This window comes from Folsomia candida, unplaced genomic scaffold (genome assembly GCF_002217175.1).
Source record: "Folsomia candida strain VU population unplaced genomic scaffold, ASM221717v1 Fcan01_Sc023, whole genome shotgun sequence".
NCBI lineage: Eukaryota > Metazoa > Arthropoda > Collembola > Entomobryomorpha > Isotomidae > Folsomia > Folsomia candida.
Window position 1 is genome coordinate 483,799 of NW_019091215.1, and position 21,843 is coordinate 505,641.

At 36.6% G+C, this 21,843-nt stretch overlaps 3 protein-coding genes across 6 annotated transcripts; 2 read left to right on the plus strand and 1 right to left on the minus strand.

Annotated features, from left to right (window-relative positions):
• Positions 1 to 3,699: 3,699 nt before the first annotated feature.
• LOC110858872 (cathepsin L1) lies at positions 3,700 to 5,871 on the minus strand. Its single transcript, XM_022107756.2, has 7 exons — positions 5,628 to 5,871; positions 5,427 to 5,547; positions 5,154 to 5,359; positions 5,001 to 5,085; positions 4,678 to 4,901; positions 4,310 to 4,422; positions 3,700 to 4,239 (listed from the first exon to the last, which is right to left on the minus strand). Exons 1-7 carry the CDS (start codon positions 5,730 to 5,732, stop codon positions 4,089 to 4,091), a joined length of 1,005 nt encoding a protein of 334 aa, XP_021963448.1. The 5' UTR covers positions 5,733 to 5,871; the 3' UTR covers positions 3,700 to 4,088.
• Positions 5,872 to 6,324: 453 nt separating this feature from the next.
• LOC110858870 (hercynylcysteine sulfoxide lyase) lies at positions 6,325 to 12,894 on the plus strand. 4 transcript variants are annotated; one of them, XM_022107752.2, is made up of 8 exons: positions 6,325 to 6,504; positions 6,630 to 6,685; positions 9,177 to 9,300; positions 9,556 to 9,636; positions 10,154 to 10,427; positions 10,803 to 11,238; positions 11,628 to 11,969; positions 12,630 to 12,894. In XM_022107752.2, exons 3-8 carry the CDS (start codon positions 9,210 to 9,212, stop codon positions 12,807 to 12,809), a joined length of 1,404 nt encoding a protein of 467 aa, XP_021963444.1. In that variant the 5' UTR covers positions 6,325 to 6,504; positions 6,630 to 6,685; positions 9,177 to 9,209; the 3' UTR covers positions 12,810 to 12,894. The 4 variants fall into 4 exon arrangements, with proteins under 4 accessions (XP_021963444.1, XP_021963446.1, XP_021963447.1 ...); XM_022107754.2 differs by lacking the exon at positions 9,177 to 9,300 and having other exon boundaries at positions 6,328 to 6,504; XM_022107755.2 differs by lacking the exons at positions 6,325 to 6,504; positions 9,177 to 9,300 and having other exon boundaries at positions 6,561 to 6,685.
• Positions 12,895 to 13,331: 437 nt separating this feature from the next.
• On the plus strand, positions 13,332 to 15,798 carry LOC118438562. Its single transcript, XM_035859028.1, has 3 exons — positions 13,332 to 13,411; positions 13,824 to 13,922; positions 14,116 to 15,798. Exons 2-3 carry the CDS (start codon positions 13,869 to 13,871, stop codon positions 15,373 to 15,375), a joined length of 1,314 nt encoding a protein of 437 aa, XP_035714921.1. The 5' UTR covers positions 13,332 to 13,411; positions 13,824 to 13,868; the 3' UTR covers positions 15,376 to 15,798.
• Positions 15,799 to 21,843: the final 6,045 nt, after the last annotated feature.

The following is a 21,843-nucleotide window of genomic DNA, read 5'->3' on the forward strand; positions in this document are numbered from 1 at the left end:
AGAAATAAAAATATGTAGCGATGTTTGCCATTTTTGAATTATTTATCAACTAGTCTGCAAACTTTAAAATGCTTTGTTCCCGAATTAAAAGCATTAAGATTAGTACTCAGGAAGGATTTTTCATATGAAAAAAAACATTGCAAACACAGGAAGAAGGAAGTTAAACAACATTTTGTAATTTATTTGAAGAACACTCCCATTTGATAAATACGGTTTGTAGTGAAATTTATGTAAGTAATTGCAGTCAGACCCTACGCCGCCGTATTTTACGCGTCGCACCCGACACCGATATTTCCGATTTCCTATATTGCTGCAACAATTAGGCGCCTAGCGGCAGAGAAATCATGCCCCACCGCCTTATTTGTCGGTGTTGCCTCCTGATTCCAGTAAAGAAGTAATTTAATACGTACATAGTGAGTAACCTGCAGTGATGGGCAACCTCACGAGGCCTCGGCCTCTTCGGCTTTGGCCTCTCGAAAAATTAAAAGAGGCCTACGACCTCACATGGCCTCGGCCTCGCCGAGAAAACTCCAGGCCTCTGCCTCTCAATTTCGGCCTTGGCCTCACACTTTGAACCTCAGGCCACAGCGAGGTCGGCCTCGGCCTCTCCAATTAAAACTGTGGTGAGGCCTAAGACCTCATTGGCCTCGACCTCGCCGAAAAACTTCCAGGCCTCGGCCTCATAATTTCGGCCTCGGCCTCACGTCTTGAACCTCAGGCTTCAGCGAGGTCGGCCTCGGCCTCACTAATTTTCGAAGAGTAGCCCTCAGGCCTCACTGGCCTCGACCTCAAATTCCTTAGAGAGGCCGAGGCATGAGGTCACAAAAAATTGCCTCAAAGAGGCCGAGGCCGCCCATCACTGGTAACCTGTGGCTTCGGGAAAAAATCCGTCCTGAGTAAAAGGCTTTATCTCATAAAATACATATTTATTCTCGTTTCGTTATTTCGTCTTAACCTGAAAGAAAACTAAATTCTTATTCGCTGATTGTTTATTGAATTCGCCCTCTGCATATTAGCTAATTTAGAAATTACTAAACCCACCCACCGTAAATGCTCTATTTATTGCCGGATCTAAAAATACGTAATACAAACTCATCTGTGAATACAGCCTGGCTAAAGCTGGGACTTTTTTCGACCATATTTACATACATGCAATGAAGAATTTACGTTGTCGATTTAAACGCTTCCCACAATTACAAACGGACTTATCAAAATCTTTAAATCTTCGCTAGCAGACCCGGCCATAAAAAGAGGATTTACGGTGTCTGGTATAAAAGTGACTAACTCACCGATATCATAAGCAGTCGATTTAAACCCATTTAAAAATCCTGATATGTCACTATGTTTATGTGTGGGCATTGTAAAGGGCGTTGATTTAATTCGTCCCAATCTTTCCTGTGGATATGTAATACCTCAAAAAGCAATCGGGCCGAATTAAATCAACACCCTTTATTTACCTATGTAGCGTTATTTTTCTGAGGGGGTGACATGATAATATGCCGCCAAAAATTCAGAAAATTAAAAACCTTACATCGCCCGGACTTTGGGATGCATTTGACACTTATGTCAAAGTTTTTCGGAGAGCATCCATATTCCCGTTTGTTTACAATCACAGCGAAAAGCAGCTAAAATTGCGCGTTCTGCCAAACTGGAAGATCGTCTGGATAAAATTATCTTCATCTTTGATGCCACTCGTTACCTCGGTGTTTTTGCTCATCTTCTTACACAAACTGAAGTATGGACAAGTAGATCAGTCCGATGGATGGGAAACTGCAAGAATGCTGATATGCGTCTTTATCGTCACTCTGCTCCCGTGTTGCACTTGCCCCAGTTTTTTGGCAGCATTCCGACCAAAATATATTTGTCATGCGATGAATCCAATCGAACAATGTGGTTCGAAAGTATCTGGTAATACATAATTTGATTATTGGTGAATTGTGTTTACGTCAAAATGATGAATTAAGTAAAGACCAGGCCAAAAAATAGGTAATAAAGGGTGTTGATTTAATTCGTCCCGATTGTGTTTTGGGAAACAGTTTGAGAAAATGAACACAAAATCAAATTGAGAGAGTAAGGGGTGCGATTATTTAGTATAAATTAGTAAAATTCTAATTAGCAACGTATGTAACTCTGATGAAAATTCTGACCTCCAAGTTTTCATCATTTTTGAGGTTCAAATTTTGACTGAAGAAATCGGGGCGAATTAAGTCAACACGCTTTACATGGAGACTTCTTTTATTTCAGAACTAATTTCAATTGATACTCAAAGTAATCCAAGATTGGAAATGGTTGTGAAGCATGCCACGTGGGTTTTCTTGGTCATTTCACCGCCCATACTTTCAGTCGGACTAATTCTCGACCTAGACCCGACCAGAGGATTGTGGGAATTCGCTCTTGGGTCAGATCGTGCCAATTCGGTGACCATTATTACCATAAAGGTAACCGTCACCAAAACTGTTTACTTTCATTTATATGAATGAATATGAGAGTGGACTGAGGTTTTTTTTATCTAAAAAAAACGAAGGGGATATTTTTTTTAATTCCAATAAGGCGATTTGATCAGGTATTTTTTAATTTGGAAAAACGGATCAGGAATTTATTTTAATGAAATGAAATGACTAACAATGGAGAGGTGTCAGGTGGTTATCGCCAATGCGGACCGGACTAATTTTAAATTGTTCAGGCCCAGAAATAAGCCCACCCGTATTTTTTGGTTTTCCTGAATGGGCATATTTACGCCCGTGGCGGAATTTTCAAAACAAATTTCAGCCAAAATCCTAATTTTTAAAAACGCTGTAACTTTTCGAATTTTTGCCCGATTTCAAAAATTGAATACAATTTGTGTTCAGAATTACTTCCCTGAAAATATAAAAATTCATTTTCAAAAATTTTTTAATTTTCCAAAAATTATCGTTTTTTTCATTTCTAAAAACTCAGAAATGGCATGAAAATATTAAATTCGAAAAATTTTTGAAATTGAATTTTTATATTTTCAGGGAAGTAATTCTGAACACAAATTGTATTCAATTTTTGAAATCGGGCAAAAATTCGAAAAGTTACAGCGTTTTTAAAAATTAGGATTTTGGCTGAAATTTGTTTTGAAAATTCCGCCACGGGCCAAAATATGCCCATTCAGGAAAACCAAAAAATACGGGTGGGCTTATTTCTGGGCCTGAACAATTTAAAATTAGTCCGGTCCGCATTGGCGATAACCACCTGACACCTCCTCATTGTAAATATGAAAAATATTACGTAGGAATGCAATCCTTCCTTCAAAAACGGCCGGTTGCACATTGTTGTCTACATGGTGTTTCCATTGTTGGGCTTGATCGCGGTGACGTTTCTTTTCACAATGTTGCCATGGGCAACTATTCTGCATGAGGAGGGGCAAACATACTATGAGACGTTGAAAAAGAGTTGTTTTCAAAAATATGAGATAAAATCGATCCGTTCATTGAAGCCGTTTGGGATAAAATGCGGAAATTTTGGGACTATAACGTCCGATTGGATGGTAGCAATCCTGCAAAATATTGTGGATTATACGATTAACTTGTTGCTAACGTTTTAAGTAAATATGCGAACAAGGATGGAATAGTTTAGATTATTTAGACTGTATGTACCATGAATGTCTCAATATTATGGAAATTATTGCTGAAAATTACATAGTTTGATGCGAATGAAATTCAGAGATCTATGTTATCGAAGGATAAGTTACGTACGTACATTTAATAAGAATGAAATACAAGTTACAAATTTCAGTGTTCTTAAATACTTAATAAAAAATACTTAATATTAATTGAGACAGTAGGTATTACATGCGTTCGTTTTATGATATTGTGTAAGTTACAATTATTTTATATTTACATTTTAAGTGAAACTTACCTAAATACGTATGTAAATAAATATTATTTAAATATCTATGGAACGAAATACACCAACTGTTATACATTTATGTAAGTCTCTAATAATTTGTGGGGAAAGGAAACATGAATGTATTATATAACTTAATACTATTAAGTAAAATATAAATTACATATTTTATACTCATTCCGGAAAGTTGGGTGAGTTTATCCGAATGTCTGGAATTACTACCAGAATTTTGGATAGCTTGCCATTGTAGCAATTCCGCACTTATTTCCACTGTTTCTTGCAAGCCAAAAGTATCCCTGCTGACCCCACGTAGTTCCCCAGGAATTCTTTACAATCCAGTACGCATGCCCCGTCGTGTCGGCACCATATCTGCAAATATTCAGTTTTATGAGAATGATATGCATAATTATTTTTATACGTGACACAAGTAGTAACTTACCCAACCACCAAAACGCCATGGTCCAGGGAGGTACTGGAGCATGCGGTATCGTTATATATTCCCGACGAGTAATATTGGAAGGAAGCTAGAGAAGCATCAATCCCTACAGACACCTGAATGGAAAATTCAAAAATCTTAAGTTTATGCCCATGTAAAATATTATTTTATGTAAAATACTGTCAACTTCGCAATATTATGATTACGCAAATTTTAAAAAAATCTAGGATGCCATTAACGCATCTGAAATTTATGCGATGAAATTCGTAAGCTAAATTTCGAATTTAAATTTCGATAAAATTTTACGCACTTTACGAATGTACGAAATTGTCACAAAAACTAAATACTTTATTACATAATCAAAAACCTACCGGTCCAATCAAACCAACAGCTTGTTGCAAGGCTGCCTCATTTGCTGTAGCAATATTAACATATCCTGTAAGACCTGCTAGGGCACTGTTGGCCGCAGAATATTTGCAAGTGGATTGAACCCCTTTATAGGGATAACTTATTTCCGTGTCAAGACCACCATTGGCTTTGACATAGTTGAAGGCAGCAGTCATCAAACCACCGTTGCATCCCTGGTTTCCGTAACCTTTTAGTGTAATACATAAATAACTATTGAATATTTACTTTTAAACGATGGTTGATTATTTGTAAACTTCTTTTAAAAAATTTAGAGTTTCTCATTTACTTGACGAACAATCGATTAGATTCTGTTCCGACAAATTTGGCAAGGTTCCAGTCCTGTTTTTCTGCATTCCTTCCAGTGCCCCCGTCTAGAGGAAAAAGATATATACATTTTTATTATGTGCATACATTGTGAAAAACTGAAGTAAAATCTTACCGCAGAAAAACTCCAACATGACCCACACTGGCCTTGATTTTTGACTGGTGTAACCCATCCGACCGTTCTCCAGTCGATGGATGCCGGGGCGGTAGCCATTACGGCGGATAATCCAACATTTCTAAGCCCTACGGGAGACGAGGCTTTAAAGCCGTTCATTTGCGAGACAAATTCTGCCGGTTCGAGATCCGAATATTCGTTGGTGGCTGAAATTATTAGGGAAATGAAGCTAATTGTTCAACAGTTGAGTTTTAGAAATTTTGGAAATTTTACCCAATGTAAACGTGTTGGCAGGATTTGAATTATGCGCTCTGATGTGACGAAGGGCTCCTACGAAGGCATTTTTTCGTTTAGCTTCGATGCTCGAATTGTGGAACATTTTATTGTGTTTTAGCTAAAAAAAATAGAAAAACAAATTTGTGGATAAATTTTTGCACTACTAAAATGAACAATATTTTGTTACTTAAAAAATACCTTGAAAGCTGCCCAATCTTCGTCATCGGAACTTGATCGGACAGGGTTTCCTAATACTGACTGAATACAAGCAATAATTGCAAGGAGATAGATGAACGACTTCATTTTAAGATACTGTTTTGGTATTAAGAATGTAAATCTTTCCAAAATATTAATCCAAAATCGAAGTTTCTTTACAAAATGTACAAAAACGGAGAGATTTCCTTTAGAAAATTGTAAAGGACAAGGTTTGTAATGAGAATGATTTTGGTAAATGTTCTGCTTCCTCTTTTTATGTGGTTTTTTCAGCACACTCAATTTGACGGTTGACGTCTTGTTTTCTTGTTTCAATCATATTTTTTTATTTAATAATTAACAATCTTCCTCGGATTTGATAAAAGAAAGGAACAACGTCATTTTTATTGATGTTATTGAAGAGTCAGAAAAATGGGTGATGTGTATTATGAGATTCATACATACTTACATATGTACATATTTACGAAGTTGCATAAGTTGTTGGTGAAACTGGTGATGAATGAAACTTATCGGTGACGTATGGCTCATCTACATATGTATGTATGTACCTCTTCACGTTATTACGTATCATACATAACGTGTGTATGTACTTGTGCATGCAAAAAATTGTAAGTAAATTGTCAGTGTTTAATATGTACGTGGGAGAGATACAAAAATAAATGAATAAAAATGAATAAGACATCATCTGATTTTAATAAATTCATTAATCTTTGTTGGTACATAAATTAGTTTATTTACTTGGAAGAAAAATAGAGCGTGCGTTAGTTCACCAGATCAAGCTGGTTTTTACCGGAAGTGCATTAATATTAGTATTTTTATTTTTATTGAAAAATTTGTCATCTTTTGTATGTACGCATTGCAGGTAAACATTTTTATTCGTTTCTCCACTAAAACTATGTGTAATTAAATTATCCATAAAGTATTTATGTTTTGTGATGTTTATTCTGACCATATGTTATTTTGAATACGTATTCCACATTTGAGAAGCAAAAGGACGAAGGAATAGTTAAAGACGAGTTAAGAACGATCTGATGCTCTTTTAGGTAAGATAACCATAATTGACTAATATAAATTAAGTAAGTAAGAAATGAAATTTTTAATATTATTTGGCACATGATTAATTGGTCTCGTAAATAAGCATGGAAATAAATCAATTGCATATGTGTTCAGCCCAAATACATATGTACATATTTATAATTACTACGTATGTGTGTGTGTGTATCCAGTATGGACGAGCGTACATAATGTAAAAGTTTAAAATTTTAGCTTTAACCTTGAACATTAATAAATGGCATTGAAAAATTAAACGAAAAATCATAAATATGAATTTGACGATAATAGCGACTTTATACAAGTTGGTATTTTAAAACTTTATATGCAAACTTTTAGCAAAAGTGTTTTGAGGAACTTGTATTTACAAATAGTAACACTGTAAATGTAAGCATTACTTAAATTAATTCTAAATGCTACAAAAAATTTGTTACGTAATTTGTAAAATTCAGACTTGATTTACTCCAAGTTAAAAATAGATAATAAGACTTTTTAGCCTGATTAATTGTTTCGTCATGATTTTAATTAAAAAATGTGTTTATCACGAGATCACAAAAATTATATATGTACATAATTGCTTATTACATACATAGTTGTGTAATAGGAATTAAACAATGTGCATTATCTGTAAAGTGTGTAATTCCTGATTGATTGTGTCATTAAATATCCAGGGTTCCCGGGATAAAAGTACAAACATTTTAATTTCTACGTAGTTTTTATGTCGGATTCAAATCGTTACTCTTTTCATGAAATTTTGAGAGAACATGGCGAGAAAGCTTTGTGAGGAAGTGATATTTTTAAATATGAGAAATTTTGTTTACTAATTATCTTCAGTAATTCTTTGGTTGGAAATTTAATTATTTTGCAAGGCATTTGAACATACAAATATGACGTCATATATGACGTTGCTAGATATTCGGCTACATACATTGTTATTAATTTTGGCTGAGTAAAATTACAACAGTTTCTTTTTCACAGATTTTAGTAAATTTCAGAAAAGATACCTATAGAAATTTCTGAGGGAAAATTTATGTATATTATTTACATATTTTCATAGAACGCATCATAAATTACTAAATGCAACAGGCGATCGATTTTTGTATTTGAAGCATTTGGGGAAAATAGCTTTAAAATTGTGTGTGTATTTAAATATGACTAACCCTGTAACATTACCCTGTCACGTAGCCGTCGTATGAAACGAGTTATGAGAATCAATCATCTGATAAGCTCACGATGAGACAATTAATGTTCGGCATACTGAAAAATGTAGAAGGAGTGGAATAACGGAAACTGGTTTGTGATGGAGAACAAAGCTCGGCGAAATATTTATTTAGATGTGCCAAATATTTTATGCATGTGCACGCCGTTTACAGGAAGCGTTTTTAATACTAAATTTAAAAAATGCGTTCAGTTAATGCAAATACACTCTGAATAATTGTATTAAAAATGTATTCAAAGTTACATAAAATTTGAGATGACAAAACTACAGAATTTACCCAATGGAAGTTAAAATTTATCCACATAAATCTGTATTTAGGATTTTCGTTACATAAATAAATGAGTAAATTTTACCTTCATTAGGTAAATTGTAGACACAATTTGATTTAGAGTGTAAATATAGGTATAATGAATTTTACGAATTTTTAAAATACTTTATTAAATTTCTGAAAATGTAAGACATTTTGAACTCGTAAGGTCGAAGGGGATGCTGTAAGATTCAAGTTCAGATCTTGAATCTCACAACATCTATCGATATGTACACTCTTAATAATTCGGTAAAGTCAGGCAGGTAATGATTTCTCCGTAATAAATTTGGCAATAATGTTTTACCAGGTAGTAAAAATTCCTTACCATGATGGTAAAACTTTATAACCAAGCCATTACCAAATGGTATAGCTTATCATTACCACTTTGGTAGAGTCATATACTTGTGCTTTTCGGTAATGTTTATTACCAGATTGTTTACAGTGCACATATATAAAAGTGTACATATATTTTTCCAGACAAGTGCATTCATACAAATATAACTATGCAAAAATATATATCTTTCAGAAACATTCAAAAAGAATCCTTTCCTTAACCAGGAAATGAAATAAGAAAACAAACAAAATGAAACACATATCTGTAAGTTTAATATGTACGTGCACATATAGACTTATGAAAAATATTTTATAACTCTTCTCAAATATATAAATCGTTAATTGATTAAGATTTATCACTTCTTTTCACAAATTCTGTATTCAAATAGAACCATACGTACATACATGGATTCAACCAAAATATTGCGAAAACAAGTTTTTTGCCCTACACTAAAGTTCCCAGTATGTAATAAATTATATATACAAATATTTAACAGAGAAGTAATAATTAATCAAGGTTGTCATATCAGTAGAGATAAGCTGTCATCAAAATATTTAAGTAATGGATTTAACCAGTTAATGACTCTTGTCCTTCACCAAGTGCATGCGATTTTATTCTGTGCAGAAATTTCTACTACTTAATTACGGGGTTGGAGAAATGTTAAATTTTAACTTTTGCGTCCGTATTTTCGTCGTGATTGTTCCTCTCCTCGTGCAAAATGGAGACACGTCCAATCTTCCGCGACAAGGTGGGGACCAGTTTGATTTAATAGTGTTTAATTATGCATTCTAATACGAAGTATTTTGCACTCTAAATAAAACTTGTCCTAAATTTACCGAAGGTTAAGTACAAAAATGGATGAAGCAAAAATTTAGCCGAATTTGTGCAACGGGTTGGACAATTTTACCAATTGTTGCGTCACCGACTTTTTTACTTGGGCAAATTTAGCTCAACCTTTATTTAGAGTGGAGTTTGTAAATATATAAATAATTTTTATAAATAGCTCTGCCGCCTATGGGGAGGGAAATGAGGGCCGAATTTTTACACGCTGCTGACTATACTCCACTAAATCATGGCGCATACGGTAAGAAAATAAAATTTAGCAAGGATCAAAGTCAAAATTTGGTGGTTTTGTGTACAAAAAATTTTTGTGTCGCTATCGGGCTTTAGTTTTTGTTATTTCATTGAAGTGTGTACTTATTAACTTAACATTAATGCACGATGTGGACAATTTATTGAACTAGAATTTATAAATGATGAAAAAAGCTTAATATACATGCACTTTACGTAAACCAAGTTTATGCAAAGTTGAGTAAAAGGTAAAGCGGATGATACAACAATTTGGTTAAAATTTTGTAACGGCTGGACAGATACACAAATTGGACACAGAGTTTGACAAGTTTTTGCGAATTGTTGTGTCATCTTCTTTTCCACTTACTCAGCTTTGGGTTAATTTTATACATCTTCATTTAGAGTGACTGTAACATTGAAACTTTATAATTTTTAAGGAAATTAATCTTACAATTATTTCAACACTCTTGGACATGATTTAGGGCCATGTACATTATTTTTTTGCCATTAGTATGTTTCTAAACACATAGGAACGTTTCCCCGCCGCGTGCAAACCGCTCTACGTCAAGTCCAGGAACGGATCGAGTCCAATGCCGACCTCTGGATTCGAATCGACGCGCGCATCGAAATGGACAAGGTTCGCGCCCAGATTGCATCTCTTTTGAAAGCGGACGCTTCCGATATTGTCGTCGTTCCTAACACGACCAGCGGGATGAACGCCATCTTGCGGAGCATGATTTGGCAACGTGGTGATAAGATTATGCACTTTAGCACGGTTTACGGCGCGATGAAGTCGCTAATTCAGTAAGTTTGCCACAATAAAGTTTCACAGTCTCATAGCATGAATAAAATGTTCATTCATTCTTCAAAAAATTCGAGTAATGAGTGAATATATTTTTCAATATTTTTTGACTTCATGAATATTGAATACATAAACACATAAATATCTAATTCATATTCATAAAGAATGAATGAATAGTATTAATTTTTCATTCTTCGCGATATTCTTAATATACGTTGTGTATTGAGGAATTCACCTAATAAGGGAAATTTGAGATAATGTAAAAAATGAATAATGAGTAAATATTTAATTTCAAATTTTGAGTAAAGGAATATTTTTTTTCAATTTTTTAAATTGAACTTAAACTACTTTTGAATGAAGAAATATTTTTTGAACAGGTACGTTTGCGACACGTCGAACGGGACCGTGACCTCGATCGAGATGCCGGTAACGTATCCAATTACAAATGCCGCGCTGATGGCGCAGTTTGAAGCGTTCGTTACTGCGAATCATAATCCCGCTTCTGGGTCGAGGATTAGATTGGCGCTGTTTGACCACGTGACCTCTGTGCCACATGTTATCAATCTGATCCAAGCGTTCACCTCGTACTTGAAAGAGCGCGGCATTTTGACCTTGATTGATGGCGCGCATGCCGTGGGGCAGGTTGAGATTGACTTGGCCACAGTAAAACCAGACTACTATATTACGAATGCGCACAAGTGGTTTTACGCGGCGAGATCGGGAGCGCTGCTGTATGTGGATAAAGTGCGACAGGCGACAATTCATCCGGCCATTATTTCGTCAAATTATGACAAAAATGGCGGGCGTTTCCAGGTGAGTTATTCAAATTTTGGTGTGTCGAGAATAGGAAAAATAGCGAGAGAATGTGAAACTCATGGGAAATTTAAAAAATGGGTAGTATTTTTAGTTGTAGTATTTTAGATACAACGAATTTAGAAATACTACATGTGTATGTATTAAAGAAACAAGAGATTTCAGGATTTTTTGTAGGCGGAAATTTTCAAGAACTGTTTTTTACAGCGGAAAATCCTTAAGATTTTTTATACCGTTAAGCTTATAAAATGCATTTTATAGCGGAAAACTTTTAAGAATTGAATGAATATTCATACAGAAAAAATGTTAACAACTAAATATTTCTTATAGTAGGAAACGCTTAAAGATTTTTTACCAAGTGCATAAATACATTTTTTCAAAATTTCCAGGACGAGTTCTTCTGGACGGGGACAATCGACTATTCACCCTACATAACAATCCCAGCAGCTCTCGCGTTTCGCGCCGAGTTAGGGGGCGAAGCGGTAATCCGGAACTACACTCATGCTCTAGCAAAAGAGGGCGGGGCATATTTGGCGGGTCGATTCAGAACACGAATTTTGCAAGAAGACGAACAAATGGGGAGCTGTGTCGATGTCCAGCTGCCAATTCAAGTTTACGACCACCCACTCATCGTTCCCGGCTGGTTTGACGAGGAGCTCATCAAGAAAAGGAACCTTTTCACGGGAGTTTATCAGCACGGAGGGGCCTGGTGGATCCGAGTGTCTACGCAGGTTTGTCCTTTTAATTCGTTAGCTATACTCGTTAGCAAAATTATTACCATGGCAATTGTCGATTTACTACTGGTGGTCGTTTGAACCAAAAGATTTGGGACCTACTCCGGAGTTAATAAAATATCGTTTTTTGGTAATTCGTGTCCGAATCTGTTTGGATCGGATTCGGTAATTTTTTGAGTACATGTGCATAAGAAAATGATAGAATTGGATCTGATTTTTCGGATCGAATTTCGGTTCTAGTTTTTAAATAAAAAATGGATTGGATCGGATATTCTGGAAAGTTAAAAAACCGGGTTTTTGTATGATTCGAGTCAACTCCAGGCTACTCGATAACACTGAGGCACATTGATAAAGAAAGATACCGTAATAGTGCAAATAAAGTCAAATTAATCATAAAATGAATGATATAATGATGAATGATAAATGAATGATAAAATGAATGTGATAGATAAATGAATAAAAATATATGTGCTACTGCCTTGGCACAACTTGTCAAATTATTGCTATTTCGTACTAGTATGAGGTTCGAATCCTGCTTGTGTCTTGCGCCTTTCAAACGCAATTTGGTTTGGATTAAGCACATATATTTATGCAAATTCTTTGCAGGAGATTGGTCCCTCTTTGATGACAATTTCTTCTATTTATTTCAATTTATAGATCTACAACAGCATTGAGGACTTCCACAGAGCGGGTGATGTCTTCACAGAGATTTGTGACGAGCTGAACGCCCATACCGGATCGAGCGGAGGATCTGCTGGGAAGGCGGGGTGGATCGTTCATGGGGGTGCGGCCACGTGGGGCTACCTCAAGTGGAAAGCCAACAACGGCGATTTGTAAATGTATTCTAAGATTGAGGCCGAAATTTAATAAAATTTGGTGGATTTTATTTCATGAAAATAAAATAATTTCACGTTAATACGCACATAAAGAGCTTTATTCCGTTTTGTTCGCTAAGTTCATGCATATTACTAGTCAAAACATTTTAATAGGATCATATATAAATATGACTTGGTATTATTTTAATACCGGATTTCCAAGAGGGTATGTATTACCGATCAGTAATAAATTAATCTCCAACTGCAGAAACTTTGGCTTCGATCCAATTCTACAGAGAGTGAGGTTACAAGACAGAAGAAACTTTTGACTACCTGAAAAGGGTCGTTTTATGAATAGGAGCCGCTCATAAAGGATGCAGCTCTTCTTCTCCCACTTTTGTACATATATGATCCTTTACTTTAATATCCATAATCTCATTTACATATGTACAAATGTGTTCTATACGTTTTTAGCCTTCTAACAGAAATAAATCACACCACGTCTGCATACACCCCCCAGATTAGGTGGAGAACTTTCAGATTAGAAAGTTGGACTACTGTTCAGTCGCATTGCTTCTACCACTAAATATTTTGGACTCGGTCTTTCCGGAAAGAATAAAACAAGTAAATATCTGAATATTTGTAGTCATCTGGCAAGTTAAATTATGTATTAACCAGGAATGGGTAATCCGATCCGAGTTTAAATGGTCGGATCGGATCGGATCGGATTGTTCAATGCTTTAGTAAATACTCGGATCAATCCGTCGGATCGGATTACCCATTCCTAGTATTAACCATATTCACGGCAAGTTTGCTATATAAAACAGGGCTCGCAAGTTATCAAAAAATTGTCTTGAAAATTCTTTACGAATTACGAATTTAAGCCTCGTATTCAGATATATTTGTGAAATATTTTTATTTGCAAAATTGTGTTACAATGCGAACATGCAAACTCGTAGTGAATACCTTTATAGTCAAAAACGAATTCATAATCTAAATTTATATTTATTTCTGTCCGTCCGTCTTGAAAAATTAGGTTGGTTGGAGGACTTTACTGTGGAACGTTAACATAAAAGAGCACATGAAAATGGCAACTTCCACCCGAGCGCATAACTTGCTTTCGAGCTTACCGGAGGTAATTGATTCCTTAATGATTTTGAAAAATTTGAGAAAAAAGTACTAAATACATTTGAATGTGAGAAGCCCTTTCGAGTTAGCATCGTTACCAAATTTCGTAAAATTTTGTTTAGAAAATAATTGATTTAAGAACTTTCGCATCTACTTAAAAGTGTAATTTAAATATAAATTCAAACTTCGACCTCTTTCAGATAATTTTCAAAATTATGGACTTCTTGCCCACTCAAGATATAGAAACGACCTCTCTTATCAACTCCACGTGGGAACGGGAAGCTCTGAGACATCTCCTAAGACGAAACTCGGTCGACGTTCGCCTCCACACTGGCACCGATTCCACAGATGACCTTGTCCCCCTTAGGAACTTGTCCCCCGTTCAACTCAGCTTATATATCCCCCCACCCAAGGAGGACCAATTGGAGGTTTTATTTTCAAAAATTGACTCATTCACCGTCCTCAATTTCACCTCCGTGACAAAATTCAGTCTATTTATTCCCGTCGATAACTCACTACGACACGTGGCGTCTCGTTTCACCAAGATTCATGAATCCTTTAAAAACTTGAAATCCCTCGAATTTCAATTCTACTTGACCAATCCTATAGAATCATTTTCTTCCGGGCAAAATTGGGCAGACCTATTTCCTGACAGTCACGTGACCCAAAACCTGACAAATTTATCCCTTGACGTATCCCGACTCCTTCCCGATAGGGAAACTGACCGATGGGATCACATGGTCTCGCTAACCACCCGACTTGTAAGCGTGTTTAGACACGTGGAATCTCTCAAATTAATTGACACACGTGGTGGGCTGAATCATGAAAAAGATCTCATTTTACCCCATCTCAAGTCAATCTGCTTAATAAGAACGTTTCCCATCTACGGAGAATATAACCCGGTCACGCAATTTTTTGATTTTGAAGCACCCTTCGCGCCAAGTTTTGCGAACGTGAGGCGACTCGAGTTTAACATTCTGTTCCACGATAAGTCCAACAGCGTGGATCTTTTGCAACTCCTCGCGCCACAGCTGGAACACGTGTGCATTTCCGGGGTCCATAATACCAGCCCGAATAACAGAAATTATGCCGTGACTTACGTCCCGATTCCGGTTCTCCCGAGGTTGAAAGTTTTCGAAATTTTAAGAGAAGAAAGTATCGATCGTGACTATGAAAGGAATTTTTTCCGACCGCATATCTACTTAAATTTTAAAAGTGGGAGGGACGCGATTGCGCCAGTGTATGGAGAACATTTCCCTGTCCTGGAGAGGTTAAGGGTGCACGTGGTACCATCCACATGGAAGAATGAGATCCCTTGTCCCGATGAGAATTTGCATTTTGAGGCGACCATGCTTTTCCTATATGAAAATTTTTTGAAGGAGGGGATCACGCCAAGTGAGACGGTGAAGAGTTTGGATATTGGTTTCCCCAGGGGGGAAGGGATGTGGGAAATATGGTAATGAAGTGGCCGGGTTATGGTCACTGGGGTTGGAGGGAGGAGGTGCCGGATTTTTATGGGAGAATTGCCACCATTTTTCCACACGTGGACTACCACGTGGTTGAGAAAGGGAAGGAAGACTTGAGAATTGCAAGGGCAAAGAAGTTGGGGGAGGCGCCCGGGGGGATATTTGAGAGTGCAGGGATGCGCAGGGTGGTTTAATTGATTCGATTACATTTCTAGGAGATAGATTTTCGCCACTAGGCAAATTGTTAGAAAGTACTTGATTCAAAAGTACTCCATTTTATAACACATTTCGGTTGTATTTTACTAATGTGTCATTCATGCATATCTAACTAGATTAGTAAGGCGAACTATCGTACATTATACATACTGTATACCTACATAGTGGGGTCATAAGTTCTCGTGAATGCATTTCCGGTAATAAATCCCAAAGTATTAGAGCTATCTGTTCGAAATTTTTATGGATTAACAAGGTATTAATATTGGTTAGAAATCATAACTTCTTTGTCAAGATTTCGTCCACGGGCAATTAGACAAGACATAACTGGTGACGGCCACAGGTCGATCGTGGTACGCGCCAATTTTCGTGCCAAAAGTATTTCAGACTTTTCACCGTTGGCAAAAAATGTAATAGAAAAAAAGGCCAGATATTTGTTGTACAGAAGTCTGACATCCGTTTAAGTATGCGGAAGTCAATACGAAGTCATCACCGTGGTGTGAATGGGAGCAAGTTGGCTGGAGAAATGAAATCTCTGTTTTTTACCGCAAAGGGTACAAGTTGAAGCCAAGAATTATTTTCAGAGTGTCCTAAAGCCAAACGTTAATAACCTGAACCCTGGACCCTCCGAAAATCAACATTGGACCTTTCAACAAGACTCTGTTCCTGCGCAAGGTGCAAAATTGTCCAAAACTGGCTTCAGACGAATTTTCATGACTTTTTTTCATCCGTAGAACGGTGCTCAGTATCTGCAGACCTTAATCCCCTAAATTATGACTGGTGGTCAAAATTATAGGTACAAGTATGCTCTAAATTTCACCCAAGTGTGGAAGGGCTGAGGTCGCACTTACTGAAGATCTGGCGCTTTTCCCAGGAAATCCGTGCGTGCCGCGATCGAGCAGTTTTCGCCACGACTTATGTCTTGTGTACAAGCCCGTGAAGGAAATTGTGAAAACGAAGTTATGATTTCTAAACAAGATTAATACCTTGTTCATCCACAAAAGTTTCTACCAGATAGCTCTAATACTTTGGGCTTTATCACCGGAAATGCATTCACGGGAACTTATGGTCGGACTATGTACATATATTATTTGTTGTACGTGTACATGCAACGGTTCCATTTTAAGCTAATTCAAAAATACGTTAACTATCAAATAAAAAATATAATTTACAATTATAAACGACAAAAAAAATTAGAAGAATATAAAATAGAATTTTTCTAAAGCTTTTAAAATTAACTACTTAATCATGTACATACGTATGTATATTTGGTAAGAGCTTTCTTAACTATGTAATCGTTAATAAAAGAATTTCCTTTTTATAAAAATGTGTTTACTTTACTGAGGCCCAGCTGTCTTGTGGAAACTAGTGTTTCCTTACCCTTGGGGTCGTCCATTAATTAGGTCACATAAAAATTGCTATTTTGAAGGCCATCCATCCCTCCTTTAATATGTGTAACCTAGGCACGATATCAATGTAGTCTGTGACGAATCCCTCCCCCTTGTCGCGTTACGTAAGTTATGTCCGACCCGTTTCCTACCTGTATGCTGTTTGCGTTACTGCGATCGATATAACTAATGAGTGCTTATAATCGACTAATTTACCCTCTTATAACCCACACTCCTTCACAATTTTACAACCCACGCAGTTATCTCCTTCCACCAAAAGTACATTGTGTTTAATTTTCAAATACGTATGTAAATATGCATGTCCTGTCATTTTGTGCATTTATGTATGTCGGCATAATTTCCGCACGAAAGGAAACCACGAATTAAGAAGTTTAGCGAGCCGATTTTGCGACATATACAATTATACTGATTACCAGGGTTGGACAAGATACATGGGTTTCGAAGTACTTTTAACTTTCATGTGAAACATAGTTTCAAAATACCATGGTGTGCAGTTTATATTTCAAATAGTATTTTGCCCAACCCTTCCAATAATCCAGAATGCCGAAGCTAAATTCCTCATAGTGTCAAAATTAAGATACACAATTCAGCTCCATGGATTGGTTAAACTTTAAGACGAAGAAACAAACTAGTTCGTTGCATGACCAATACATTAGCAATCAGATATAGTTAAAGGTTAGACATAAAACTTGTGCAAGAATCTAAATTTATGACAGACGCAGTCTTAACATATCCATTTTTCACCTCACTTCGTCTAACATATTCCCAAAGTTGGGGTAGAATATTAGAATGGGTTTCCTTTTTCTCTCCAAAGTCTCCCTGTTATATTTTGTTATGATTCACAATTTGATAACCGAATTACTAGTTACTGTGAAAAGTCATCCGACTGGTAAACCTATCCCCCCTGAATTTGACCCGATTCATTTTAAACATTATGTCGAAATAATTGAAATCTGTACCAATATTATTTTGATTCATAAAGAACAAAACCTAAATTTGATCGTGTTCCGATTCTTCTACGAAGCAGGCCTGCCGGACAATTTGAAACAATTGAAACTAGGTTATTTTTGCAGAGAAGGGTAAATCCTGCTCGACATTGCTGGGCATTATTTGATCTGCTTGCAGGAAGACGTGAGAGGCGGGGTCCTTTTTCTCGAACCAAATACTCCCTTATACGGCCGTACTTTGGACAAAGATTTTTGATTTTCGGAACTAACATGAGACTTACAATTGAACAAGGTTTTCCAGGATGGCGAAACAAGCTAGTAGATTTCCGGCTGTTCGAGATATTAATTATTGAGATAGGCCAAGTACCAGGACGAGTTGTCAATGCATTACACCTGAAATATTTCAATACTTATCATCACTCTGGATTAGTAGTGGCAGGTAAACCCTCACAGAGGTGGTACACAATAGAATGCTTATCCCATGACGGGGCCCAGTGTTTCAGAAGTGCTCAAATAGTGGGAAAAGATATTAACGAGCTGAGTAAATATTTTGTAGAAATAACGTTATATCGCGGTCGCAAGGATGTTGAATCTAAGGTTAGAAAGTGGTATGACAGAGGTTGTGAGGAAAGAGAACTTCATGAAATTGTAAAACTCACCAAGCTATCGGAATTGGCATCATTTTGGTCATTTCAAGATGCATCCAAATATTCCAATCTAAATATTACGCCTCGTCATAGGACCCCCGCACCTCAGGATAATCCTGACATGGAGTATACCTATGTTACGGGAAGTGTGGAAAGTTTTAGTTTCGTATCTTGTTATAAGGTCAAATCAGATTTGTTTATTCTAAGTGGATTGACCAATCCATTCCACACTATTACCTGGCTTTTTAATTTTTTTATGCTATTAATTATGGTACTAATTTTGACACTGCTGCCTCGAACACTTCGGACAGATGGCGCATATGTTGTGATTTGCATACTATTAGAAAATTCAGGGTTGGGAAATGTAAAACTATTTCAGGAGAGATTTCCTGCTAAATCGAATGTATTCGGGGTGCGCCTTTTACTATGGGTGTGGATTCTGATGAGCGGAACGGTGCTAACGAACTGGTATAAAACCTCATTCACATTGGAAATGATAGTTCCCGTGATGTATGCATCGCCATTGGAAACATGGCTGGATATTCCAGACATGGAAGCACTTTTGCCCTTGAATATGTTCCAGGTTTTGGACTCGGAAAGCTTTGGTGCATATTCTTTATTTCATTTGCGGATGCACGAAAAATTCACGACGTCAACTAGGTAAGTTTGCAATATTCAGGATTTAATTTGCAACATTTAAATACTTTAGTTTGCGTAAACCAGTCACCCACAATTTTCATAGAGGATCAAATTCGTGACATATTATTGCAGTTCTTTTACAATTAAGGTACAGAGCAATAGCAGAACAGCTGAGCAACATAAAGGTCGACCCTAGCGACAGACGAAAACCGATTAATGAAGAAAGCTTTGTGAAGGAAGAATTTATGACCCGATGGGAAAGAATACTCAAGACCCATCTACTTCGATATTCGCCACTCAAACCCATCCAATACAGTGAAACGGTTCGATTGGTGGAAAAGTTATCGACCTGTGGAAAAATAGAATTTCTCGATACGACAGAAAACATTGCGTCCTTGCTCCCATTTTTAAATGATAATCAGGACAAAATTAAATACTTGAGTGGCATTGAACCCTTTTTCAAAGTAGCACGTGGCTGGAAAATTTATCCAGTTCGTGAGAATTATGTCGAGAAACGGCTGCATATTATGCTATCATCAGGAATTTATGGACATTGGGAGACTTGGTTTCGCTTACTTAAATCCCCAAAATTATTTCATCACTATGCAAATTGGACACGTCCAAGATATAATGCCGTATCACAATTAGATAACAATTCTAAAATCGTCACAGGATTCTATGTTTGTGGAATTTGTTTAGGCGGTTGCCTCCTTTGTTTGGGCTATGAGATTTTAAGTATTATGATAAGAAGGAGGTTAAACGATGTGCACCAAATTTTTAAGTTCAGCTTAAACAAATTGATATAGTAATTCCGCTAGATTTCACGGCGGATACGTTAATACAAGGTTTTTGCAGCATTACAAGCTCTTAATTTAACTTGATTTCAACAAAGATTTTACTCATGACCAACATAATGAGGAGGGTAATTGAGAAGCAGGAGGTGAAGGAGGTGTGGCCTTAGCATTTAGGTACGTATATATGCACACTGTTAAATGTAAAATCATGAATTTATAAAATTGTAATGTTTATGTGTGTACACAGAATTGGCCAATTGCATCGCATAAACAGTTAATAAATTATTTATGTACATCAACCTGTGGCTATTTTACTGTACATATTGTGTCGTCGAGAAATTCATATAATTATAATTTTTATGAATATTGACTAAATTATAAGGATTATGATTTTTATGACCTCTTAATGATAATGAATATTTGCATGATTTGAAAATATGAGATTTTGTACGGTTCTGAGACTTAAGTCCGAATAGGAAATTAGAACCGGCTCCAGTCAGCCTCGAGTTAATTGAGAGTTTGTCCATATTTATGTCCTCAAATTTGAAGTTTTTGAAGTTTTCTCCTCTCCTTTCCTGCTCTGCAATTAAATTAACCGCTAAGGGATCCTTTTGTCATTGGTCAAGAGGTGGATGTTCATTTGTACAAGTAACGTCTATCATTTTGGTTGATATTGGTGAACAATTGTGAAAATGACGAGTATCTCTCCAGAACTTGAAATAACAACATTCTCTCGTCACACTCATTGTAACTTTGAAATTAATTGGAACTGTGGGAAAATAAATGATACTACCCCAGTTACTAATTGTGACCACTCCGCCACGATATTTACGTGGCGACAAATGTATATGTGTATTTGTATATGACAAATGGTATTAGTACCCGTTAAATTCTCCATGGGGGTTTTGGCACTTCTAGTTGCCATTATTATCTGCTGTGCTACCAACGAAATACATGCAAAAGGTAGGGCAATGTGAGATTCTAAATGATGCAACTTTAAATTCGAATACTTTTTCCAGGTAACGCGACAAATTTTACGAAGGAAGAAAACAACACACGAATTGTTCGAGGATATCCGACCACTATAGAGGAATATCCATACCAGGTGTCTATCCAAGCGCACGGTTCGCATTATTGTGGAGGGTCACTCATATCGGACCGACATGTTTTGACCAGCTCGTAAGATAATTAACAGGGTGTTCGCAGGGTTAAGAAAAACCCCGGGTTTTACCTCGAAAACCACTACCACAGGGTTGGGTTTTACTCAATGTTTTGGTTGAACTATATAATACAACTTGCAGTTTGGGGGTGGAGTTATAAATGCCGCATATTTAAACACTAGCGTATAAGCCCGTCTCCCGCCGGGCGGGCGAGAATTATAAGATACAAACGTCTGTCGGAAACGGAAGTAAAACAAAGTCAAGTTCCGACTGGCGCGTAAAAAACTTAAATGTCTCATGGTAGTTATCTTGGACTGGTTGTAGCCTTGATTCCGACTTCACTTTACTTTAAACTAAAGTGGCGAATCCCGCATACCCATGATTGAATTCCACTTCACTTTAACTCTAAACTAAAGTGGCCAAGTTAACCACCCATGATAACCACAATCAGATAACCACCCGTGACAACCGCCCACAGATTACCACACCCAGAAAACCACCCATGATAACCACCCCCAGATAACCACCCATGATAACCCTCCATGATTATTAAATACCATACATACCATATATTTAATACCACCCCCAGAAAACCACCCATGATAACCACCCCCAGATAACCACCCATGATAACCCTCCATGATTATTAAATA

Coding starts and splice junctions, on each gene's coding strand:
- LOC110858872 (XM_022107756.2), bottom strand. CDS start 5,732: ATGAAGTCGTTCATCTATCTCCTTGCAATTATTGCTTGTATTCAGTCA. Junction 5,360..5,426: donor TGCCAACACGTTTACATTGG/GTAAAATTTCCA, acceptor TAATAATTTCAG/CCACCAACGAATATTCGGAT. Junction 5,086..5,153: donor CATGTTGGAGTTTTTCTGCG/GTAAGATTTTAC, acceptor TTTTTCCTCTAG/ACGGGGGCACTGGAAGGAAT.
- LOC110858870 (XM_035859027.1), top strand. CDS start 9,156: ATGCGATTTTATTCTGTGCAGAAATTTCTACTACTTAATTACGGGGTT. Junction 10,428..10,802: donor GCGATGAAGTCGCTAATTCA/GTAAGTTTGCCA, acceptor TTTTTTGAACAG/GTACGTTTGCGACACGTCGA. Junction 11,239..11,627: donor AAAATGGCGGGCGTTTCCAG/GTGAGTTATTCA, acceptor CAAAATTTCCAG/GACGAGTTCTTCTGGACGGG.
- LOC118438562 (XM_035859028.1), top strand. CDS start 13,869: ATGAAAATGGCAACTTCCACCCGAGCGCATAACTTGCTTTCGAGCTTA. Junction 13,923..14,115: donor TGCTTTCGAGCTTACCGGAG/GTAATTGATTCC, acceptor GACCTCTTTCAG/ATAATTTTCAAAATTATGGA.